The sequence below is a fragment of the Erpetoichthys calabaricus genome, chromosome 7 (assembly GCF_900747795.2).
Source record: "Erpetoichthys calabaricus chromosome 7, fErpCal1.3, whole genome shotgun sequence".
NCBI classification, from domain to species: Eukaryota; Metazoa; Chordata; class Cladistia; order Polypteriformes; family Polypteridae; genus Erpetoichthys; species Erpetoichthys calabaricus.
In genome coordinates, this window is record NC_041400.2 from 4,268,984 (window position 1) to 4,294,317 (window position 25,334).

Genomic DNA, 25,334 nt, shown 5'->3' on the forward strand with positions numbered 1-25,334 from the left:
TGTGGGTCATACGCTCGCACTGATTACGTCCCTGCCCTTTGTACACACACCCCCCTCGCTACTACACTGTAAAAAAATGTTTTGTTGGATCAACCTAAATAAATGACTTCACAAGGTAACAAGCAATTTAATTGATTTCTTTCAAATTTTAAAAAGTATTTGAGTAAACTTAATTCATTTGAGTTTGTTTTAACCGTTTCAAAAACTTGAATAAAAGCAAAAAATGTATTTAGCTCAAACCAAATTGCTTTAAAAACTCAATTTAACTGTGGTGGGCTGGCGCCCTGCCTGGGGTTTGTTTCCTGCCTTGCACCCTGTGTTGGCTGGGATTGGCTCCAGCAGACCCCCATCACCCTGTAGTTAGGATATAGCGGGTTGGATAATGGATGGATGAACTCAAATTAAAATTTTGTCCATTGTTGTATTCACTGTAATGCCAAGTTAAATTCTATATATAAAGTCACAAACTCAAGGCAGAGTCATATAAAGGTTTGGGGTAGCCACCCGTATAATTTGGTTTCCTGGCTGCAAAGTTGCTTTTCAAAATAATACAACACTGATGTGCACAAAACCGAGTCCAAACAGAACTGAGGGAATAGGGAAAAGGTGGAGGCTTTTAAAGGGGAAGACAGGAAGTGAAGTCAAAGGGGCGGGGCTCATGTAGGTCTTCTGCCATTGGTGTGAACCCGGACGTGACATCACAGGGGTCGGAGCCGGCAAGGTCTCCAAAGCGATTTTTTGCTTTAGACTAAATAGAAGAAGTTACATTAAGTGACAGCAAGGTTTTTCAATTTGAAGTAAAGCAAAAAATTACGTTAGGTGAACAAACATATTAATATACAGTAATCCCTCGCTACTTCGTGGTTCACTTTTCGCGGATTCACGACTTCGCGGATTTTATATGTAAACATATCTAAATACATAACGCGGATTTTTCGCTGCTTCACAGGTTTCTGCGGACAATGGGTCTTTTTACTTGCTTCCTCAGTTGGTTTGCCCAGTTGATTTCATACAAGAGATGCTATTGGCGGATGGCTGAGATGCTACCCAATCAGAGCACTCAGTTAAGTTCCTGTGTGCTGCTGATTGGCTTAGCGACGGAGTGTTGCATTAACCAGGAAGTCTCATCTCACTCATTCATCATTAACGTGCTAATGCTTCAGGGGCCGTGTCCAAGCACCAACAGAAGATGCAAATGATTGCAGAAAAGGTAAAAGTTTTGGATATGTTGAAGGAAGGGAACAGCTACACCGCTGCAGGACACCATTACGGTATCAATGAGTCCACGATTCTTTTTATTTAAAAAGGAGGAAAAGAATATAAGATCTACGGCCGCAGTGTCCTTTAACCAGGGCGCAAAACGAGTTGCAAGTGGACGTGATAAGGCAGTAGTCTGGATGGAATCTGCTTTAGGAATCTTTGCAACAAGGTCGACGACGTCATGACCGCCTACAAGCTGCTACGTGTACTTCGCTATACAGTAAGTGTAAACTTATCTACCGATTTCATATTGCTTAGCAGTTGTCCCTGTTATTAATAGAGTAAAGGGTGGGTTGTAAACAATACAGGGAGGGTTTAAAAACGTCCAAATACACGTTAAATGATTAAATAAATATGGTGTCCCTACTTCGCGGAAATTCAGTTATTGCGGTCGGCCTTGGAACCTATCTCCCGCAATAAGTGAGGGATTACTGTAGTTCATTACAACTACTAAAATTACCTTAAATCAAAAAGAGCCCTTTTTCTCTTTTTAGAGTGTACCATGGTCGGGTGACTTGGTGGATTATATATAGAAAAGCAGCCGGAACCGCAAAGAACAATGAAAAGACAACGTGGCTCAGAGGTGTATGTGGAGGCACATGAGCAGGCAGTGTGTACTGAATGTTGATTGTATGTTGGTTCGTAGCGTGCATTTTTGCAATGTTACTTTTCTTGTGGTTTATTAAATTACGGATTTTGCAAATGTTCATTTTTTCCCTGTGCTTAAAAATCATAAAAAAAGTGGCGTGATTATGCAGCATATGCTACGCCGTGGGTTGGCTAGTTATTATTATTTTAATGCATTTCATCAGATAGATAGATAATTTATTAATCTATCTATCATGAAAGTGATATCAAGTATCAATCTAAGGATTCTGGGATATCAGAAATGTAACATGTTCTGTGTGGCGATTGCTGCTGTCAGGTCCGGAGGAAGACCCAGAAGCAGGTATAGCGATTAACAACTGGGTCGGTTTGAAGATGACGTTTACGACGATCAACTTTAAGGATAAAATAAACTGCGAGTTTAAAGTGGACAATTCGAGATTAAAGTCCAAATTTCCACTTTAATCACAAAATACACCTTTTCACCGTGCCCTTAATTTTTTTTCTGTGACTCAAATAAGCCGCTGTATATTCTGTTACTATTGTGAAGGTACAAAAAAAAAAAAAAAAAAAAGACGGCGAGACTTTTAAAACGTATCGTGTCACTACGATGGCGAATATGCGACGAGTGAATATAAAAGCACCACGAATGCATCTGTATGTCGGTATTTTTGCTTCACCACATCGAACCATTCATCAAACACCGAGGCACGCACATCGATCTCGTAGGATCCGCAAAGCGGCTTTCTGTCACACGTCGATAGTAAGCAGAGACTCTGACGTCACCTGATCACACTGTGTCCCCAATCCCGCACCCCTGCCTTTTTTTCTACACTGGAAAAAAATTTCAGTAAATTTAATGGTAAAAATACTGTAAACGGTGAAAGTAAAAGACCTTTTCTGAAAAAAAGGAGTTACCTTCTGTTCTACTGAAAATTACCTGTATATCTTAAACAATACATTTCATTATTGTTTACAGCCAAGTTCTGTAAAATCGATATTTTTCTACCTTCAAAATATGCTAAATACCATTTACCTGATGCATTACAATTACACTGAAAAAAAAATCTGTTAATTTTACAGTATGAAACTGTTAAATAGTGAAGGTAAACAACCGTAAAATGTAAAACGCTAAAGCGCTGTTTCAGTAAAACCGAAGTTACAATATTTGCATAAGGACACGCCCCCTTTTACAATATTGTTCCTGGTGAAGCGCATACCTTTGAATAGAAGGGGAAAAAACTTAAACACGGGTAGCAGATGTATTTTTCCCTGCGTGCTGAAGGTTTTTTGAGGTTATGGAAGCTGATTTACGGTAGGTTGTACAGTTAGGTCCATAAATATTTGGACAGAGACAACTCTTTTCTCATTTTAGTTCTGTACATTACCACAATGAATTTTAAATGAAACAACTCGGATGCAGTTGACGTGCAGACTTTCAGCTTTAATTCAGTGGGGTGAACAAAACGATTGCATAAAAATGTGAGGCAACTAAAGCATTTATTTAACACAAACCCTTCATTTCAGGGGCTCAAAAGTAATTGGACAATTGACTCAAAGGCTATTTCATGGACAGGTGTGGTCAAGTCCGTCGTTATGTCCTTATCAATTAAGCAGATAAAAGGCCTGGAGTTGATTTGAGGTGTGGTGCTTGCATGTGGAAGATTTTGCTGTGAACAGACAACATGCAGTCAAAGGAGCTCTCCATGCAGGTGAAAGAAGCCATCCTTAAGCTGCGAAAACCGAAAAAACCCATCTGAGAAATTGCTCCAATATTATGAGTGGCAAAATCTACAGTTTGGTCCATCCTGAGAAAGAAAGCAAGCACTGGTGAACTCAGCAACGCAAAAAGACCTGGACGTCCACGGAAGACAACAGTGGTGGATGATCGCAGAATCATTTCCATGGTGAAGAGAAACCCCTTCACAACAGCCAACCAAGTGAACAACACTCTCTAGGGGGTAGGCGGGCGTATCGATATCCAAGTCTACCATAAAGAGAAGACTGCATGAAAGTAAATACAGAGGGTGCACTGCAAGGTGCAAGCCACTCATAAGCCTCAAGAATAGAAAGGCTAGATTGGACTTTGCTAAAGAACATCTAAAAAAGCCAGCACAGTTCTGGAAAAACATTCTTTGGACAGATGAAACCAAGATCAACCTCTACCAGAATGATGGCAAGAAAAAAGTATGGAGAAGGCGTGGAACAGCTCATTATCCAAAGCATAGCACATCATCTGTAAAACACGGTGGAGGGAGGCAGTGTGATGGCTGCCAGTGGCACTGGGACACTCGTGTTTATTGATGATGTGACACAGGACAGAAGCAGTCGAATGAATTCTGAGGTGTTCAGAGAAATACTGTCTGCTCAAATCCAGCTAAATACAGCAGTCACATTGATTCATGATACAGATGGACAATGACCCAAAACATACAGCCAAAGCAACCTAGGAGTTTATTAAAGCAAAGAAGTGGACAATTCTTGAATGGCCAAGTCAGTCACCTGATCTTAACCCAATTGAGCAGGCATTTCACTTGTTGAAGACTAAACTTCACACAGAAAGGCCCACAAACAAACAGCAACTGAAAGCCGCTGCAGTAAAGGCCTGGCAGAGCATTAAAAAGGAGGAAACTCAACATCTGGTGATGTCCAGGAGTTCAAGACTTCAGGCTGTCATTGCCAGCAAAGGGTTTTCAACCAAGGATTAGAAATGAACATTTGATTTCCAGTTATTTAATTTGTCCAATTACTTTTGAGCCCCTGAAATGAAGGGATTGTGTTAACAAAATGCTTTAGTTGCCTCCCATTTTTATGTAATCGTTTTGTTCACCCCACTGAATTAAAGCTGAAAGTCTGCACGTCAACTGCATCAGAGTTGTTTCATTTACAATTCATTGTGGTGATGAAAAAGTGGTCTCTGTCCAAATATTTATGGACCTAACTGTATTTGATAAGCTGGCACACCTGTAGGACACCATACACCACAAAAGCAAACTTTTCTTCCCCACCAGACAATGTGCCCTCATTTTCTTAAGCATTTTCAATGTCTATAATTAAATGGTACTTATTTGCCATTGGTTGTTGTCACTTTACTGATGTAAGCTGTGTACTGGGGTTTGACTTTGCGCGTCGCATTAATTTCTGAAGACCTGCTCAAAAGACGGTCAAATGAGCGCTGGGAACGTGTGGCAGCCATGATGCGTGCGCATGCGTTCTGAGCGTGAAGTGTAAATGAGCCCCAAGAATGAGATTTTTTAATACATTTGCGGACCTTTCTGAAATCTTCTTGTCATTACGGGTTACGGAGTGCAGACTGATGGGCAAAAATGGTAAATTCATCACTTAAAATAAAACTGGGAACACAAGAAAGTGTGCACAGAGTGGTGTGTGTGTGTGTTTGGGGGGTCTCGGCGCTTCCTGATCCCATCTCATTCCGCGTCTCCAAACTGGCTTGTTGGCCAGAGAGATCGTTTCTTGTTTATCAAAGGTTTTGCGTTTTTCAATATTATAACTTAAGATGTAAATTTAACTGCAATGAAGAATCTATACATTCTGCTACCAGTGGCATTTCACGCCATGGGCAACACTTACATGGGGTCGTAGGGCGCAGGTCCCAAACCATCTGTGGACTCCCAGAATTGTTTATTCAGGTTTGGCGTCTGAGTTCTCACCTCATCCTAAGTAGAAAAGAGACACACAGCTGATCAGTCCAGTCGGTATACTCACATTCTGCACGTCCCGTGGACACCCGCCAAGGTGAAGGACCCCCTTAACTGGAGGATCCCCATCACTGACGGTGTGTTTGCTCGTTCCTTAAATGATGGAAACAAAAAAAAATCTCGCATTCTGCGGCACCAGAGGTGATCAAAAAGTGCCGAGTCTGAACTCAGAAGGGGATTCTAGAGTGGGAGATCCACCATGCTGAGACTGGGAATGGCGAAAGATTAGCTTGTAGCAGCGGTCAGCAATGAGAGGCCACCTTCCAGGGACCTGAGCAGAAGGGGGCGGGACCAGCTCGGTGGGCGGGGCTATGTGTCCTCTTCTCTGAACTACGTGTGAAAAGAGAAGATACATATAGTGACAGCGCCCCCTTTCATTCTGGAGTGGTATTGCAGAGCTCAAAAGGTGGTCCCAGGCACACATGCATGATACCAGATATCTTTAAAGACTTGAGTGAGTTACTTATATTACAAATTACATATTACTTATATTATATTTGTGATCCTGACCCATAGTTTTTGCACTTTGCTTTGATTTCTTGAGTTTTGATCCTGATGTTTCTTCTCCTGGTCACCTCCATTAAACTTGTTTGTCCAACGTCACACATGTGAGCATAGGGAGTATCTTAGGGGTTTTTTTACAAGGGAAACAAAGAGGGAGGACTGATGACGTGACACTCAGCTGTTCCATTTCCTATCCTAGAGCAGAGGACCACCAACCGGCAGAGCTCTGACATCACTACTGGGGAATCCCCTGTAGCCCCGCCCCTTCCGTCTGCTGCACTATTTAAAGAGCTGGCTGACCAGAAGTCGCCATTCAGGTATCAATGATGCCAGGTGGGCAGCTAACATCTTGGGCTGAGAAGCCATTTTCTGCTGTATTTTTTTTTTCGTTTCTTTTATTTCTCTGCCCTCCCACGGAATACTAATAAATAAAATGTATTATTATTATTATTATTATTATTATCCATCCATTATAATAATAATAATAAATTACATTTATATAGCGCTTTTCTCAGTACTCAAAGCGCTATCTACACAGGGAGGAACCGGGATGCGAACCCACAATCTTCCACAGTCTCCTTACTGCAAAGCAGCAGCACTACCACTGCACAACCTGTGAGGATTATCCAACCTGCTATATCCTAACACAGGGTCACGGGGGTCTGCCAGAGCCAATCCCAGCCAACACAGGGCGCAAGGCAGGAACAAATCCCAGGCAGGGTGCCAGCCCACTGCAGGGCACACACAAACGCACACACCCACACACCAAGCCCACACTAAAGACAATTTAGGATTGCCAATACAACTAACCTGCATGTCTTTGGACTGTAGGAGGAAACCTGAGCACCCAGAGGAGACCCACGCAGACACGGGGAGAACATGCAAAGTCCATGTAGGGAGGACCCGGGAAGATTATTATTATCCATCCATCATCCAACCCGCTATATCCTAACTACAGGGTCACGGGGATCTACTGCAGCCAATCCCAGCCAACACAGGGTGCAAGGCAGGAAACAAAGCCCGGGCAGGGCGCCAGCCCACCACAGGGCACACACACACCCACACACACACTAGGGACAATTTAGGATCGCCAATGCACCTAACCTGCATGTCTTTGGATTGTGGGATGAAACTCACGCAGATACGGGGAGAACATGCAAACTCCACGCAGGGAGGACCCGGGAAGCGAACCCAGATCTTCTAACTGCGAGGCAGCAGCACTACCCACTGCGCCACCATGCTGCCCATTATTATTATTATTATTATTTAATCTTTTAAAATAAATTCATTTCTCCAATGAATGTAACAATGTAACAGCTTTCACTGTATCGATCCGCAATCTCGGATGACCTGGGAATGCACTTGTTGCCCTTTATGCGGTTGTGATGTCACACACTGCACACGCCTACTTTGCCATGGCAACTGCAAATAAAACGTCAACAACAAAGCCGGTGATTCTAATAAAACAAAAATGGCATCACGGTAGGATGCAAATCATTTCTAGCTGTCAAAACACAAAAATAACACCCAAAATGAATTTAGTAGCCCCCCAAAAAGGATGATAACCAATAGGAATCTCTGAAGAAACCCGTGCTGCCCAAATGGACAATTGTAGGAGTAAATGGCAGACTTGTTGGGTGTCCCCACCCCCATTCACAAGACCCCCAATGGACGCTGCCCTCTTCAGTCCAGTCAAACGTTTTTAAGGCAAAGTGGAAGCCTCCCAGTGTCCTCCGATCCCTTCCAGTGTTTCCAGTCACGTTTGGCGACTTTCTTACCAGTGGAGGAAGCGGGGAAGGAGCCGTCTGCTCTGGCGGTGCTTGTGTCACCGACGTCTTGATGTGTCGTCGCAGGCGCTGGACCTCCAGTTCCTGCCTGAGGAGGTCAATGTCTCGCTTCAGGACCCTCATTTTGTGGTCGCCGTTCTCTGGGAGGTACAAAGGGAGGTGGCCGGTCCTGCCTGAGGTACCAAAGTGAGGAGTAGGAAAAGGGAGATTAGCACCTGAGCACAAAATATTCTAAAGTTGAACAAAAAAACTGAAAACAACGACCCACTTGAAAGAGTACTTGTGTTCTGGCATTAAAAATGGCATCTAGACTAATCTGGCCAGACGTCCGCGGACACCCCTCGGGACCACTCAGTTCAGATCAAGCACACGAGCCACGCAGTCTCCATTGACCAACATTGGGTGGTGCTGAGGTGCTCCGTCACTTTCAACGTGACACCGTCACAGGGTGCCCCCTTTGTCACAGATCTGCTCTGCTAGATCTGCCCACCCCGCTCTACTGGCAGTGCCGCTATTGTGAAGTGGAAGCTATAAGGAGTAACAACAGTTCGGCCATTAAAAACTCACAGAAGTGTGTGGCCTGTTTGCTGTGTCATCACTCGCAACAGAGCTCCAAAACTGACCCCGGAAGCCAACATCACCAACAACAACCTTGGCTCTGGAGCTTCATGAAATGGGCAGAGCCCGACACCACCATGCCTAATGCCAAGTGTCAGCTGCAGTGGTGGGAAAGCCAGCCTGCCACTGGCCTACCGAACTTTGAAAACATGGAGTGATGAATTGCGCTTCACTGCCTGGATACCTGATGGATGGATGGCAGGAGAACACAACCACCTTCTGGACTGTAAAGTTTGGTGGAGGACTGAGGTATTGTGATGGGTGGCACACATGGACTGTCATCCCAGTCAGGACTAAACAAGACTTCTTAAGGCCAATACAATGGAAAGACTGCGGAAGATGGGCATGGATACTTTCTCCTCCGGTACACTAGGTGGCAGCAACCTTGGGTTAGAATAACCACACGGATGCCTACACGGCATGCTGGGACCTGTAGTCCTGTAAGTCAGCCCTCTGTTGGGTTCCATGGGGGGCCACTAGGGGGATGATGATGGGATTCACATGGGATCCCTACTTTTTGGGACTTCCTATTGACCTGGAAGTCCTTCCATTTAGCGCCGGAAGTAGTGCAGGGTCCAAGATGAAAGAGACCACTTGAACTCATCAGAGGAGTGGAAGGACAGAAGAATAAAGAGAGAGAGAGGGGATTTATATTTAGTGGATATCACTTTGGGTGCCTTTTGTACAAAGTACTTGTGTTCATAAACCTTTCATTGATATCCGGCCTCATGTCTGTGAGGTTGTGTCTGAGGTTTGGGGTTTGCTGCAGCACCCCCTGGTGGTCACAGTCATGATGACAAGATTTTGGCCTAGACTTCTGGGGGTCAATGAAGGGTCCTGTTGATGCTCTGGCAATGTGAAGATATCGGAGTCACGGCAGGAAAGAAAAAAAAAAAAGATGAACGGATGCAGTGAACCAAAGATCTGACGTCACTCCACCTCACAACAGACTTGGCAGACACAAGGGAACGGAGAAGGAGAACCAAAATGGCCGCCTCCTCCACAGCGAGGGTCAGGACAGCTGGAAGGGGAGAAAGCAAAGCAGATAAGAGAAAACCTGACCTCTGCTAAGTGGTGTAAATGAATTACAGATTTAAAACACAAAACAATGGAGTGCATAAGTATTCCCTTAAATAAAGTTAAATAGGTAAATAACATTCGATCTGACTCTTACATACAAAGGACGGTGCATGTGCCCAAAACATTAACATTTACAGTGCATCCGGGAAGTATTCCCAGCGCATCACTTTGTCCACGTTTTGTTATGTTACAGCCTTATTCCAAAATGGATTAAATTCATTTTTTTCCTCAGAATTCTACACACAACACCCCATAATGACAACGTGAAAAAAGTTTACTTGAGGTTTTTGCAAATTTATTATAAATAAAAAAACTGAGAAATCCCATGTCCATAAGTATTCACGGCCTTTGCTCAATACTTTGTCGATGCCCCTTTGGCAGCAATTCCAGCCTCAAGTCTTTTTGAATATGATGGCACAAGCTTGGCACACCTATCCTTGGCCAGTTTCGCCCATTCCTCTTTGCAGCACCTCTCAAGCTCCATCAGGTTGGATGGGAAGCGTCGGTGCACAGCCATTTTAAGATCTCTCCAGAGATGTTCAATCAGATTCAAGTCTGGGCTCTGGCTGGGCCACTCAAGGACATTCACAGAGTTGTCCTGAAGCCACTCCTTTGATATCTTGGCTGTGTGCTTAGGGTCGTTGTCCTGCTGAAAGATGAACCGTTGCCCCAGTCTGAGGTCAAGAGCGCTCTGGAGCAGGTTTTCATCCAGGATGTCTCTGTACATTGCTGCAGTCATCTTTCTCTTTATCCTGACTAGTCTCCCAGTCCCTGCCACTGAAAAACATCCCCACAACATGATGTTGCCACCACCATACTTCACTGTAGGGATGGTATTGGCCTGGTGATGAGCGGTGCCTGGTTTCTTCCAAACGTGACACCTGGCATTCACACCAAAGAGTTCAATCTTTGTCTCATCAGACCAGAGAATTTTCTATCTCATGGTCTGAGAGTCCTTCAGGTGCCTTTTGGCAAACTCCAGGTGGGCTGCCATGTGCCTTTTACTAAGGAGTGGCTTCCGTCTGGCCACTCTACCATACAGGCCTGATTGGTGGATTGCTGCAGAGATGGTTGTCCTTCTGGAAGGTTCTCCTCTCTCCACAGAGGACCTCTGGAGCTCTGACAGAGTGACCATCGGGATCTTGGTCACGTCCCTGACTAAGGCCCTTCTCCCCAGATCGCTCAGTTTAGATGGCTAGCCAGCTCTAGGAAGAGTCCTGGTGGTTTCGAACTTCTTCCACTTACGGATGATGGAGGCCACTGTGCTCATTGGGACCTTCAAAACAGCAGAAATTTTTCTGTAACCTTCCCCAGATTTGTGCCTGGAGACAATCCTGTCTCGGAGATCTACAGACAATTCCTTTGACTTCATGCTTGGTTTGTGCTCTGACATGAACTGTCAACTGTGGGACCTTCTATAGACAGGTGTGTGCCTTTCCAAATCATGTCCAGTCAACTGAATTTACCACAGGTGGACTCCAATGAAGCTGCAGAAACATCTCAAAGATGATCAGGGGAAACAGGATGCACCTGAGCTCAATTTTGAGCTTCACGGCAAAGGCTGTGAATACTTATGGACATGTGCTTTCTCAATTTTTTTATTTTTAATAAATTTGCAAAAATCTCAAGTAAACTTTTTTCACATTGTCATTATGGGGTGTTGTGTGTAGAATTCTGAGGAAAAAAATGAATTTCATCCATTTTGGAATAAGGCTGTAACATAACAAAATGTGGAAAAAGTGATGAAGCGCTGTGAATACTTTCCAGATGCACTGTATATGTTATTTACAAAAAGCCAGATCGAATGTTATTTACCTTGAGTTATTTACTTACTTCCTACAGCGTAAAGTCACAAGTAGCCTGCAGAGCTTCCCATGTACATATACAAAGTACAGAAATGGCAAAAGTGCATTCCTGCTCCGATGTAGAACCGTCATCATGATCTGAGTTCACCTCTGTTATAGCGCGTCTATGTGAAAACAGCAGTGTCGGGGGGGTGGGTGGGGGGGATGTAGGATCGTGAACGCAACTGAGAGAATAAAACTGAATAAAAAAAACAAAGCTAACCTTTACAAGTATCATACATTTACACCGACTGTTACAGACTGAAATCAAATGTATATTTTTATTCTAAAATAGTAAGAATACGGGCTGCTCACTTCTCAAAACGGAGTCATCCAGGGTCGAACCCCTGAAGTTTAGATTAACAGTTGATACCGTTGCGCCACCGAAGCGGTTGTAGTAAACACATGTCAATATCGCACCCTAACGCGGGTTCTTTTTCTGCAGTTATATTCTTGAATAGAAGCGCACTTCTTCTGTTATATTTGTACCTTTTGTGAAAGTGTTTGATATTTGGAATTTAGGCTTAACACATCATACACTTCATGTCTACATTATGTCAATTATTAATAAAACATGAAAACATTTCTGTTTTAACAATGTGTTTACTGGGCATAGACACGGAACACACATGAAATGCATGTGTTTCAAATAACGATACAGTATTTATAAAAGGTGTCATTTCCTTAGAAGGCTGGCGTCCTGCAACATCTGCAATAAGATGCTGCAGATGTTCTATCAGACGGTTGTGGCGAACGCCCTCTTCTACGCAGTGGTGTGCTGGGGAGGCAGCATAAAGAAGAGGGACGCCTCACGCTTGGACAAACTGGTGAGGAAAGCAGGCTCTATTGCAGGCACGGAGCTGGACAGTTTGACATCCGTGGTGGAGTGACGGGCGCTGAGCAGACTCCTGTCAATCATGGAGAATCCACTGCATCCACTGAACAGGATCATCTCCAGACAGAGGAGCAGCGTCAGCGACAGACTGCTGTCACCATCCTGCTCCACTGACAGACTGAGGAGATCTTTCCTCCATCACACTATGCGAGTCTTCAATTCCACCCGGGGGGGGGTAAACGTTAACATTATACAAAGATATTGTCTGTTATACCTGCATTGTTATCACTGTTTAATTTAATATTGTTATTATCAGTATGCTGCTGCTGGAGCATGTGAATTTCCCCTTGGGGATTAATAAAGTATCTATCTATCTATCTAATCTATGTGATCCTGCCAACTACGCTAAAATATCTATCTATCTATCTATCTATCTATCTATCTATCTATCTATCTATCTATCTATCTATCTATCTATCTATCTATCTATCTATCTATCTATCTATCTATCTATCTATCTATCTATCTATCTATCTATCTATCTATCTATTTTGCTTGACTTTGCACTCTATACAAATCCAAGCAACTGACACGCAGGTAAACAGACTTGAGCTGAGAAAACTGTGCGGCGGTGGGGAATGTGATAGCAGGCTGCTTGCTGCTTATCGACACATTTACAGAACAAAAGACGCTGATGGAGAGGTGCGAAGCGATTTAAGGTGGGACGGATCTACGGGTTTTTTCGTAGGCTCTGGTAATTCTATTGTTAAGACGACCCCCCTAAATCCTCACTGGTGCAGCCCATTGGTTTTAGAAGGAGGTCATCTGCCTGGGCTTTCAATAGATTGTTGTGTAAATGACCCCTAAAAGTGTGGCGGGTCGGTATTGTGGCAGTGCTACAACTTAAAGGGCTCCATTTCCCAGCTGCCCCGAGGGTATCGCCCTGATTGGACGTTTGAGGAGAACGCAGGGACTGCTGGGGAGAAGAGCAAAGACAGCAAAGGTGCCCTGTTTGCTTTGTGTTGGTGTTCACCCGTCGTTCTCGTCTCTCTGGAATTTCGTTTCTATCCTGTAGGATGTATGGAGCGTCTCGTGCCTGCCTGTCGTGTTGAGTCGTGCTTCATTGGAGGAAGCGCTCCTCAGATCTCATCACAGGACCACCGGTAGGACTGTTTATCACTTTACTTACTCCAGTCCTTGTATCATCGTCTTTTTCCTCCATTCCACTTCTTCCGTTACCACTACATTTGGACTGTTTAATGGACCTGGTCGTTAGTGTTTACAGTTAAGTGTTTATCGTGATATCGCCGTAGGGGAGTACGGAGGGTTAAACATTGACTTGTTGTTTGTGTTTTTTATTTCATTTAATGTACCACACAGTTATTTATTTGATTTGCCGTTACTTTGTGGTGCGAGTCGGGCCAAGGCTGGGTGTGTTCTTGGGATTCGTCCCTACCACAGTGTGAGTCTGAGCAGCACTGGACCGCTGCAGTATGGTGGGCTAATCTACACGATAAAGACGTACTCAAGTGAGTCCATGAAAAGCACAAGCCAGGGGGACAGAGGGAAGGAAATATCGGTGTCACTGAATATCCAGGTAAATCAGTCATTAAGAAATGGAAAAAAAAAAAATCTGAAGAAGACAACAGGTGAGGAAGAACACCAAGGGACCTCTGAGAACTCAGAAGGAGTGCCAAGCTACAGTGGATGAGACTGGAGCAGCCATGCAGATATCAACTGAGCTTGGGGGGGCTTCAGCAATCACAGCTTTATGGGAGAGTGGGAAAGAAGGGAAAAAAACACAGCAAGGGGGCACATGGGAGACCCTGGTAAGTCAGCTGGAAGAAGGTTCAGTGGTCTGATGAGAGCGAAATGGAGCCATCAGGAGTAAATGCAGTGTCACCTACTGCACATTTTCAAAAACACAGCTTTGCTAAGGCAGTGGCAGCCATCGGGCTCTGGAGATGCTTTTCTGCAGCAGGCCCTGCAAGGCTTGTGAGGGTAAAATGAAGGCAGGAGGGAAACCTGATGGGGTCTGCAAGAAACCCGCACCACAGAAGAAGAGTTGTGCTCCAGCAAGACGAGAACCTCAAACATAAAGCCAAATCTACACACACAATACACACACACGACAGAGTCTGGATTTCATTCTAATGGAGGACTTGTAGTTGGACCTGACAAAGGCTGGTCACTCAGGACCACCATGACAACTGACAGAATGGGGAAAAATGACAGAGCTGGCAGAGAAAGACCTCGGAGCACAGACTCAAGGCTGCCATCTACGAAATACGGACATGAAGACCTTTGTGATCAGCTATTTTGCGTTTTAATATTTGTAATTAATTTACATCACCTTGCAGAGACATTGGAGAGTCAAAAACATCAAATAAAATCCACTGTACAACAATAAAATGTGTGAAGATCAAAGGAGTGAATACTTTGTAGAGAGGAACCTCAACCCCATAACTCACTTCAAATAGCCATAAAAACATTCTCACCTTTGGTGTTCTGGAAAACTCAAACTAATGTCACATTCAAAATGTCTGCGACTATCTCTGTATCTCACTTACAAGCTGCTCAGTGGCTGATCTGTGAAGCTGCTCAACGGTGGCTACCTTCAGAATTCTGACTTCGACAGAGTGTGGCATAGAAGACCCCCAGCCTGGTCACCACACAATACCACCACCCTGAACTGAATACACGCCACACAAACAGCAAAACAGGGCTTAGGAGATCAAGGGGGAAGTCCAGATTCCTGATGAGCCTGCTGGCTGGAATCCATGCTTTCTGTGCCCAATACTTACGGCTATAAGCAGTTTTGGAAAATTTAGGGTCTTTCCTTTTCTTCAGCTGAAGTTTCACAAGTTCACTTTCAAGGCGCTGGTTCTCCACTTCGAGCGTGATGAGATCTCTGGTCAGACTACGGCGTAGAGACTCCTGGGGACCTGGAAAGGGAAGGACAACCAGGACAGGCGGCTAAGGCTGTGGACTCCAAACACTAGGGCTGTGTCTGTGTCACTGTGTGACCCCGAGGACTTCAAGTATAGATAGATAGATAGATAGATAGATAGATAGATAGATAGATAGATAGATAGATAGATAGATATGAAAGGCACTATGTGATAGATAGATATGAAAGGCACTATACAGTATAATAGATAGATATTTTAGCGTAGTTTGTAGGATTAGACAGATAGATAGATATATAGATAGATATGAAAGGCACTATATAATAGATAGATAGAAGATAGATGTGAAAGGCACTATATAATAGATAGATAGAAGATAGATGTGAAAGGCACGATAGATAGATAGATAGATAGATAGATAGATAGATAGATAGATAGATAGATAGATAGATAGATAGATAGATATGAAAGGCACTATATAATAGATAGATGTGAAAGGAACTAATAATAATAATAATTCATCACATTTATATAGCGCTTTTCTCAGTACTCAAAGCGCTATCCACACAGGGAGGAACCGGGAAGCGAACCCACAATCTTCCACAGTCTCCTTACTGCAAAGCAGCAGCACTACCACTGCGCCACCTGTGAGGACATATAATAGATAGATAGATATATAGTGCCTTTCACATCTATCTATCTATTATATAGTGCATTTCACATCTATCTATCTATCTATCTATCTATCTATCTATCTATCTATCTATCTATCTATCTATCTATCTATCTATCTATCTATCTATCTATCTATAGTGCCTGTCACATCTATCTATCTATTATATAGTGCCTTTCACATCTATCTAATAGATAGATGTGAAAGGCACTATATAATAGATAGATGTGAAAGGCACTATATAATAGATAGATAGATAGATAGATAGATAGATAGATAGATAGATAGATAGATAGATAGATAGATAGATAGATAGATAGATAGATAGATAGATAGATAGTCACTACACAATACAGAAATCCTTTTTAGAGGCACTTCATAAGAGACACACAGATATGAAATGCGCTAACCCTGACCCTAACCCTAACCTTAAATGATTTTTCTGCTGCCTCAATGTTTGTCTTCCAAAGCTGTCTGAGTTTCCTCTTCCACCCTTTGACTCCATGGCTCATTCTCTGGGCTGTCTGTGTGAAGACACACTTTCTGGTCCCATCTGAAATGCTCCCATGTCCCCCAGGTGTTGCCAGGCACCTGATTGGTTCCCTTTAACTCCCAGGTGTCCTTGCTGTCCATGTGGCCTGACTGGTGGACACTGCTAAGTTCTCGGTGTTAATGTGTGCTTGTTGGCGCTCGTCGGTGGTGCGTAACAATGGGTTCCTTTTCCTGGCTGTGGTCTCAGTCTTTTTCGTGACTCAGAGATCTCCAATATAATGGATTATAAAATGCACACTGAGGGGTGCAGTTTGCTAGTTAACAGCATAAAAAGAAGTTGTAGAAAAGAATATGGCGGTGTAGTCAGGATTTCATTTCAGGGAGGATAAGAAAGTAAATGAATCATAAGGAACTGTCAAAAATATATTTCTAGCAGGTTAAAATCTCATACTGTACATCGCCCACCCTCAGCTATGCCTATGGATATAGAAATTTTATAACTGATGAGGCCCCTGATCTTTTCCAGACTACAGGATGACTCGACTCTCTCTACACCTCAGTTTTCTTGTGTGCCATTGAAGAAGACTCACCACGTCTGTGCTTGTCCTTGTGGTGATGAATCTGTGGTTGCTTGGCCTGCTGTTCAAGCTGTAGGGCTTCATTAAGCAAGTCCTGAATCTGGGCCAGAATGATTTGGTCGTTCCCTCCATTCTGTAGGTAGGACAATCGAAGAGCGCTGGGCAGAAGAAATAGGAAATTCATGAATCCTTTATAAGGATATGTAACAGTGTGTTATATTATCAGCAATGATGTTGTAATGCTAAATAAGCCATCCATCCATTTCCAAACCTGCTTATCCTGTGCGGGTGTCATGGGGAAGCTGGAGCCTATCCCAGCAAGCACAGGACACAAGGCAGGAATAATATTGAGCATAAAACAGAATGTCTGGAAAATGACTACGAATTAATCACCATTGATGTCACATTTATCAATGTATGGTGCTGCCTTGTGCCCAAGCAGTCAAAACACTTCATCTTCATAGTGCCAGCAGCTTTGTCCAGGAATCTGTAGCAGATTTGATAATAATGAGAAGGAAAAAGATGAAGAAGACGAAGATGAGGAAGATGAAGATGAAGAAAATAAAGACAAAGAAGATGAAGACAAAGACAAAATGAAGAAGAGGAGGTAGGAGGAATATAAGAAGAAGGAGAAGGAGGAAGAGGAGGAGGAGGAGGAGACAGAATACTATGAATTACTGTGCCTGCCCCTCAAGTCTGAGCTCAGCTTGAAGTAAAAAGATCTCAGAGATCAACAGCTGGCCACATACATCTTGGTGATTATTCAGTGGAAGATATCTGAGTTTGAGAGGATGGACACCAAGATCAGGAACCTTCTGACCATGAATGGGAGTCACCATCTCAAAGCAGATGTTGAGTGAGTAAATATCAAGAGATGGAGTGGTGGCTATGAACTCATCAAGCTTCTGCCTCCGTACCGCAGTACCATCACTGGGTTGAGTGATTACATCGAGTTTGGCAGCCATAAGTTCACCAAGCTTGTGAAGACTCCTGAGGCCTGCAGAGCAAAATACCCCCTCGTAGCAACAGCAAGTACGTGCCAGCGTACTCCGTTGACTGATCATCAACAAAGCTCTGACACAAGACCAGAATTAAAAACAAGAAAATGAAATGGTTGGAAAGCCACTGCATGGCTAACACTACGGTTGGCTGGACAGACGATTTGTGGACCAAGGCGTGAGTATGGCATGGTTGAACAGTCTTGGGCTCAAGGGGGAGACCGAGAGCCGACTCATTGCAGATCAGGTCCAGGGACCACCAGAGGAACATCCAAAAGCAGCAGGCTGAGAGCAAGTGCAGAATGTGCATGAAAGCTGAAGAGACCACCTGCTATATCAACGCTGGATGTGCCGTGCGGGCTTCTAATGAATACATAAACTGGCACAGCAATATTGCCAGCTATCTGCACTAGTTGGGAAAGTGCCCAAGAAACGGTACCAGCACATGCCAGAGGCTGTCGTCGACATCAGAGACACAACCATCATGAAGAACATGGCAATGCAAGCTGATTGTACCACTTCAGCTAACCATCTTGAACCATCCAATGCCTGCCTGTTGATCGACGCCACATTCACAGCGGACAACATGCTCCGACTCAAAGAAGCTGAAAAGCAAAGCTAAATAGAAAGTCCTGGTGATCAAGATCAGCAGGATTTGGAACACCATGACTAGAGTTGTGTCTGTGGTGGTCAGAGGTCAAGATACCATCAAGAACAGATTTGAAACGAATCTACAGGAGCTGCCGGGATCACCATGCCATCCAAGGAGTACAGAAGATTGCACTGGGAGAGAGCCGCTCAAGTTCTTCATAAAGTGCTGGGTTCAACCTTAGGTCCCTGGACGGGGACTTGGACACCACAAATCACTGTGATATACAAATATAAAAATAATAAACGTGGGCACTTTTCATAATGCTCTGAGATGGACTGGCACCCTGCCCAGAGTTTGTTCCCTGCCTTGCTCCCTATGCTCACTGGGATAGGCTCCAGCAGACCCCTGTGACCCCGTTCAGGATTAAAAAGGGTTAGAAAATGGCTGGCTGACTGACATCTCAACCTGCCGTGTGCTCTTACCTGATCTCAGAAGACAGGAGTCCTCCTCCGTAGAACGGGATGTAGGTGTGGGGCTGAAACTCAGGCAACTTTGCCTTTTTCTTTGAGGAGTACAGAGGCGAGTCGCTGTGCATGCTCAGGTTTTTGCTCCTCCTGTGATAAAAATAAAGAGCAGGAATGGCAAACATTTTTTATGGATAAGATCATCTCGTGGGTCTTTTGTTTTATCCAGTCCTGCTGGCATAAGGCTTTCCTGTTAGGAAAATTCAGGTATCAATCTAACCAATAAAATCAGGCAATTTTATATCTGATATAGCTCCATTCATAATACTTAATATTTCTAATAAAATGCCCTTTTATAGCTATTCATATCTGTTATTGATGTGTATTTTAGATTTTATTATTTCTTTTACATATTTTTTGTTATATTCATAATCGTGTATTGCCCCTTTAACTGTGCCTCCATTTCTTGTGCTTTGTGGGTGGAGCCCTAGGAAGTGGGGCCACTTTGACATCACCACTCCTGAGCCCGCCCACTATTTAAGGCCAGAGATCAGTGAGCTCAGATCAGGACTTCGTTGCATTTGTGTTGCTGTTATTCTTTGTATTATTCTAGTTCTGCTGACTGCCATGTTCAGTCTTAAAGGATCAGTTTGGTATTTTTAAAGTAGACGTTCTTTCATTATAAATGTGGCTTATATGCATTTGCTGCTCAAAATGATGTTCTAATTTTAAGCTTTCTCTGTAAAATTAAATGAATACACAGCCAATCCGGGCATTACTGAATTATTATGTATTTTATTTTTATGTAATTTCTGGGTACTATTCAGTTTTTATGTGTCTATTTATCTTCTGCCATGCTCTGTGTTTCTTGTAGGTGGTGCCCCAGGAGGCGGGGCCACTCTGACGTCATCACTCCTGCACCCTCTATCTTACTTACGGTCAGAACTGAGTGAGTTCAGATCAGGAGATCATTGCTGGTACAATTCAATTTCTATGTGTCTATTTATCTTCTGCCATCCTCCAAGTTTCGTGTTTGTGGTGCCCCAGGAGGCATTGCCACTTTGGCATCACCACTCCTGAGCCCTCCCTCTATTTAAGGCCAGAGTTGAGTGAGTTCAGATCAGGAGATCATTGCTGGTACTATTTGGTTTCTATGTGTCTATTTATCTTCTGCCATCCTCCAAGTGTTGTGTTTGTGGTGCCCCAGGAGGCATTGCCACTTTGGCATCACCACTCCTGCGCCCTCCCTCTTACTTAAAGTCATAACTGAATGAGTTCAGATCAGGAGATCATTGCTGGTACAATTCAGTTTCTATGTGTCTATTTATCTTCTGTCATCCTCCAAGTTTCATGTTTGTGGTGCCCCAGGAGGCATTGCCACTTTGACATCACCACTCCTGAGCCCTCCCTCTATTTAAGGCCAGAGGTGAGGGAGCTCAGATCAGGAAATGGTTGCATTTGTGTTGCTGTTATTCTTTGTATTTTCCTAGTTCTGTTGACTGCCATGTTCAGTCTTAAAGGATCAGTTTGGTATTTTTGACATGAAAGTTCTTTCTTTATAAGTGTTTCTTATATGCATTTGCTACTCAAAATGATGTTCTAATTTTAAGCTTTCTCTGTAAAATTAAATGAATACACAGCCAATCTGGGCATTACTGAATTATTATGTATTTTATTTTTATGTAATTTCTGGGTACTATTCAGTTTTTATGTGTCTATTTATCTTCTGCCATGCTCTGTGTTTCGTGTAGTTGGTGCCCCAGGAGGCGGGGCCACTTTGATGTCATCACTCCTGCGCCCTCCCTCTTACTTACAGTCAGAACTGAGTGAGTTCAGATCAGGAGATCATTGCTGGTACAATTCAGTTTTATATGTCTATTTATCTTCTGCCATCCTCCAAGTGTCGTGTTTGTGGTGCCCCAGGAGGCGGGGCTACTTTGACATCACCGCTCCTGAGCCCGCCCACTATTTAAGACCAGAGGTAAGTGAGCTCTGATCAGGACATCGTTGCATTTTTTGTTGTTCATTGTATTTTTCTAGTTCTGCTGACTGCCATGTTCAGTCTTTGGTATTTCTGAAGTAGAAGTTCTTTCTTTACAAATGTGGTTTATACGCATTTGTTACTCAAAATTATATTCTAAAGTTACTCTTTTTTTAAGGAATACACAGACAGTCCGGGTTTGTCTGAATTATTATGTGTTTTATTTTTATGTATTTTCTGGGTACTACTCAGTGCATTGGAGCTTCATAAAGTGGGGGTCCTTGGCCAAGCAGCTTGAACATGAACAATGGCAAGCGTCGGCTGCAGTGGTGCCATTGGACTCTGGAGTGATGAGTCACGCTTCACTATAGGACAGTCTGATGGACCAGTCTGAGTTGGGCAGATGGCAGAAGAACGCTACCCTCTGGACTGCATAGTACCTACTGTAAGGGTTGGTAGAGGAGGGATAATGGCAGAGTTTGGGTTAGGCCCCCTGGCTCCAGTCAAAGGGTCCTGTTAATGCAGTGGCAGACAAAGACATCTTAGACAGCTGTGCCCGTCTAACTTTGTGGCAGCAGCTTGTTGAAGACCCTTCTCTGCACCTACATGACTGTGCCCCAGGTCCATAAAGACACAGAGGAACTCAAATGGCCTGCACAGAGTCCTGATCTCAACACCTTTTGGATGAGATGGAACTCTGATTGTGAGTCAGATCTTCTCATCCAGCATCAGAACCAGACCTCACAAATGCCCTTTTGACCGAATAGTCATAAATTCCCAAAGACATACTGCAGAATCTTATGGAAAGAGGCTGTTTTATTGGGGGGGTGGGGCAATTCCATATTAATGACCATGGTTTTGGAATGGAATGTCCAGAAAAGCTCATATGGGTGTGATGGCCACATAGTGTACATACAAAACTGTTCTACGAATGTCCAGATGAACAAAACTCAACAACCACCTGCGTATTTGAACCTTCTGACTCCTCTTCAGAGTTGAGGGGATTGACGTGTGTCTCCACATGTGTTATCTTTCTATGGTAAAAGTTAAGGCCTTTAATGGTGCAAATAAAATCATTTTAGCTTACATGGCCTCCATCTGAAGGATCTGCATCTGCTGACGCATGGATTCGAGGAGGAACTCGTTTTTCTGCTCTTGGTCTTTCAGCTCCTTCAACATTTTCTCAACCTGTAGGAAGTTCTTACTCTGTGAAGCCAACTCCTTTAGCTTTTCATCAATCTCTGGAAGTGGAAGAACATACAAGGTGTGAAGGTATGTATGGAGACATTCGAGTAAGCAGAGGAATTTTCAAAGTTGTGTCCCGTGAGGACACCACATTCCAGTCATATGATTGAACTCCATGAAGGTCCAGATTCTGAATAACTAAAGGGCATTCTCTCAGATTATCAGCACCTAGGGTGGAGACCCCAATGACCTTCCTGTCTGTACTTTACCTTCAGGTTGTGAAATGCTAATCACTGTGTGGCACTCGATGCACACAACGTTGCTTTTAACATACAGTACCAAAAGAATGAGATATCATGGGTGATAGCAAAAGGGGCTATGAAACACCAGTCTGGCTTTTTGACCACCCATTGGCAACAGTGGCTGAAGGAATAAGCGATGAGAATAAGACGGAAAGAACAAAATCTGAGCAACAGCAAGCCTACTACTGTCTGGCCAACCAACAGGGACATCTTTGCTCTTAGCTAGAGAGATGATGCAAATGGGACCGTTCTTCTCGTACGCCCAAAAAAACTTCAAGTTCCTATTCGCAGACTTCTTAAAGTTTCTCAGCAGGCATTACAGGGCCTTCACGTCTGCTACAAGCTCTCTGGGTCAAGTAACAGTTCGGATGTTTCATTCTAAATGCAGGCCAAGCTCTCCTTACCTTTTCTTTGCCTCTCCAGCTCCTTGTTTTCGGTCATAATGTCAACGATATGCTTCCCATGAGTCTGTGCCAGGTGGTGGACATGGGTGTCATGGCCTTTGTTCCATTTGGCTCTGGAATTGGAACCTCGCTTTAAGAAAGAACATGAGATGTTTGAGAGGATGCCCCCCTCTGCCTTCCCGTTAAGCACACATTTGCTCTCGTGGGTGTTGTCTTTACCTGTCTAGAGGGGGGCTCAGAGTCCTCCACAGTCTCGGGGGTCTTCGACCACTTTTCCTCATCGATGTCCTTGAGCAGCTCCCTCTCCTGCCTGTCCCGCTGCTCTCGCAGTTGCTGTTGTCTTTTCTTGTAATCCTTCACTTTTTCGAGCTGTAACACAAAGTGGATGTTCAGTAAAGACAAACTCCTCAGAATTTAGACCCAGCACTCGAGTTAATCGGGGACCCCCCCCCCCCTCTGATGCCATCGGGCTCGTATTTTGCTGCATTGTTTCCGTGACAGTTTTTTTTTTTTTTTTTTACAAAAATTTTCAATGTGAATTTGTGGTCGGGCAAAGGAATGACAAGTCGCTGGAAATTGTAAAAGTCGGCAAACCATTTCATCGAGCAAGAGTCCAACCAAAAAAAGCCCCCCTCTTGTGGTTTATACAAGTAACACCTTGGGAAAAATAACAACAAGAGTATTCGTCTCTCAGCCGCAGATTACGGGTCATTTATGGGAGTTCTGTCCGGTGGATCACTCTGATTGGAAAGGACGCCTCCTTCTTATAGTGGGTGAACAGGAAGGGGCGGGGCTAAGTGACCTCACTGGGCGGTTTCTCTGTGCTGATTGGAGAGAAAGAGAAGGGAAGTGCCCCCTGTTACCCCAGCAGGTTATCACACACCTCGATTGAGCCTGTGAGGAGACCCATGTGTGACAGAGTTCCGTTTTATTACAGATTACTGGGGGGGAGTGGGACCCCCAACAGGAGCAGAGGATGTCTGGGGGAAAAGAGAGACAAAGCAATGAGACAAAAGGACAGGTGCCATACAGGCTTTTAAATGTATGAAGCGTTGCGCGAGGCGTAGATCATGCAACACGGCAGCAGCTGATCGAGCAAAGAGGAGGTAAAAAAAAAAACGAAAACTAATTGTTCCCATTGTATCACCGTTTAAGAGGGGGTTTCAGAGGAGTGAACGCGTCTCCTAGGGGTGCGTTTAGCCCCCCCCTCTTCACTTAGATATATATGCAGCTGGAGATCCACAAAGGGAGAAAAAAATGAATCACGTATCATAAAATAGTTTTTATTCCTGAGCTTTCAACCCCTACCAGGGGTCTTCATCAGAGGATAATGCTTAGACTTACAAAAATCAAAGGCAATATATAGCAACACATTAAGTGGGGGGGGGGAGGTGACTAAGTCAGTATGATCAAGGGGGGGGGGGTTGTATAGTTTATTTATTATGAACATGTTCTTCTTAAGTTAGCATATGCTGGATTTATGTCCAAGTGTCTGTTGATGGCATTTTCATTTGATAGTCAAAGCCTTAAATTTTACTTTTACATTGTCCCGGTTGAATGTATGTCCTGTCGATTTAGTATGTGCATATATATATATATATATATATATATATATACTAGCAAAATACCCGCGCTTCGCAGCGGAGAAGTAGTGTGTTAAAGAGGTTATGAAAAAGAAAAGGAAACACTTTAAAAATAACATAACATGATTGCAAAATGTAATTGTGTTGTCATTGTTATGAGTGTTGCTGTCATATATATATATACACACATACAAACATATATATACATATCTACATATATATATATATATATCTACACATATATATATATATATATATATATATATATATATATATATATATATATATATATACATACACACACACACACACACATATATATATATATTGTGTATATATATATATATATATATATATATATATATATATATATATATTCACGGCATTCGTAGTCTGTGTCACAATCCGATTGTATGGGTGGTTACCTACCAGGTAACGCTTGTGGTTGGCCAGCAATCTGACAACATCCGCCACGGTGCCCTCAGTTTGTGAGGAACAGATCATAGAATGGTTGAAATAGTTTAATATATATATCAAAATACCCGCGCTTCGCAGTGGCGAAGTACTGCTTTAAAATTTTTATTAAGAAGAAAAGTAAACCTTTTTAAACTGAGGGAAAATGAATCAATAATTATTTGTTATGGATCTATTTGTATAGTACGTTGTCAGTTCTCCCCTCTGGTTGTAATATGACCAAGCTGTGTGCTGAGCTTACTGTTGAGCATGCAACGTACAGTTGGCCATGTGAAAAGCAGTCCTGCCTCAAATCAATGCCAACCTTTTGTAGGGTCTGTCCCTGAGACTTATTAATTGTCATTGCTAAGCAGAGCCTTAGTGGAAATTGGAGGCGTTTGAATTGAAATGGGAGATCAGAGGGTATAACGGGGATGCGAGGAATAAAAACTCTCTCCCCTGAGCCA

At 43.4% G+C, this 25,334-nt stretch overlaps 1 protein-coding gene across 1 annotated transcript in view; it reads right to left on the minus strand.

Annotated features, from left to right (window-relative positions):
- LOC114654488 (coiled-coil domain-containing protein 17-like) overlaps positions 1-25,334 on the minus strand; it is a 56,055-nt gene that overhangs the window by 16,923 nt on the left and 13,798 nt on the right. Inside the window, exons 2-9 of the mRNA XM_028805066.2 lie at positions 23,051-23,200; positions 22,832-22,961; positions 22,028-22,181; positions 18,978-19,109; positions 16,918-17,063; positions 15,058-15,198; positions 7,868-8,049; positions 5,458-5,543 (exon numbers count right to left, since the gene is read on the minus strand). Coding sequence (XP_028660899.1) covers positions 5,458-5,543; positions 7,868-8,049; positions 15,058-15,198; positions 16,918-17,063; positions 18,978-19,109; positions 22,028-22,181; positions 22,832-22,961; positions 23,051-23,200 — 1,121 coding nt within the window. The remainder of the gene's footprint in view (positions 1-5,457; positions 5,544-7,867; positions 8,050-15,057; positions 15,199-16,917; positions 17,064-18,977; positions 19,110-22,027; positions 22,182-22,831; positions 22,962-23,050; positions 23,201-25,334) is intronic.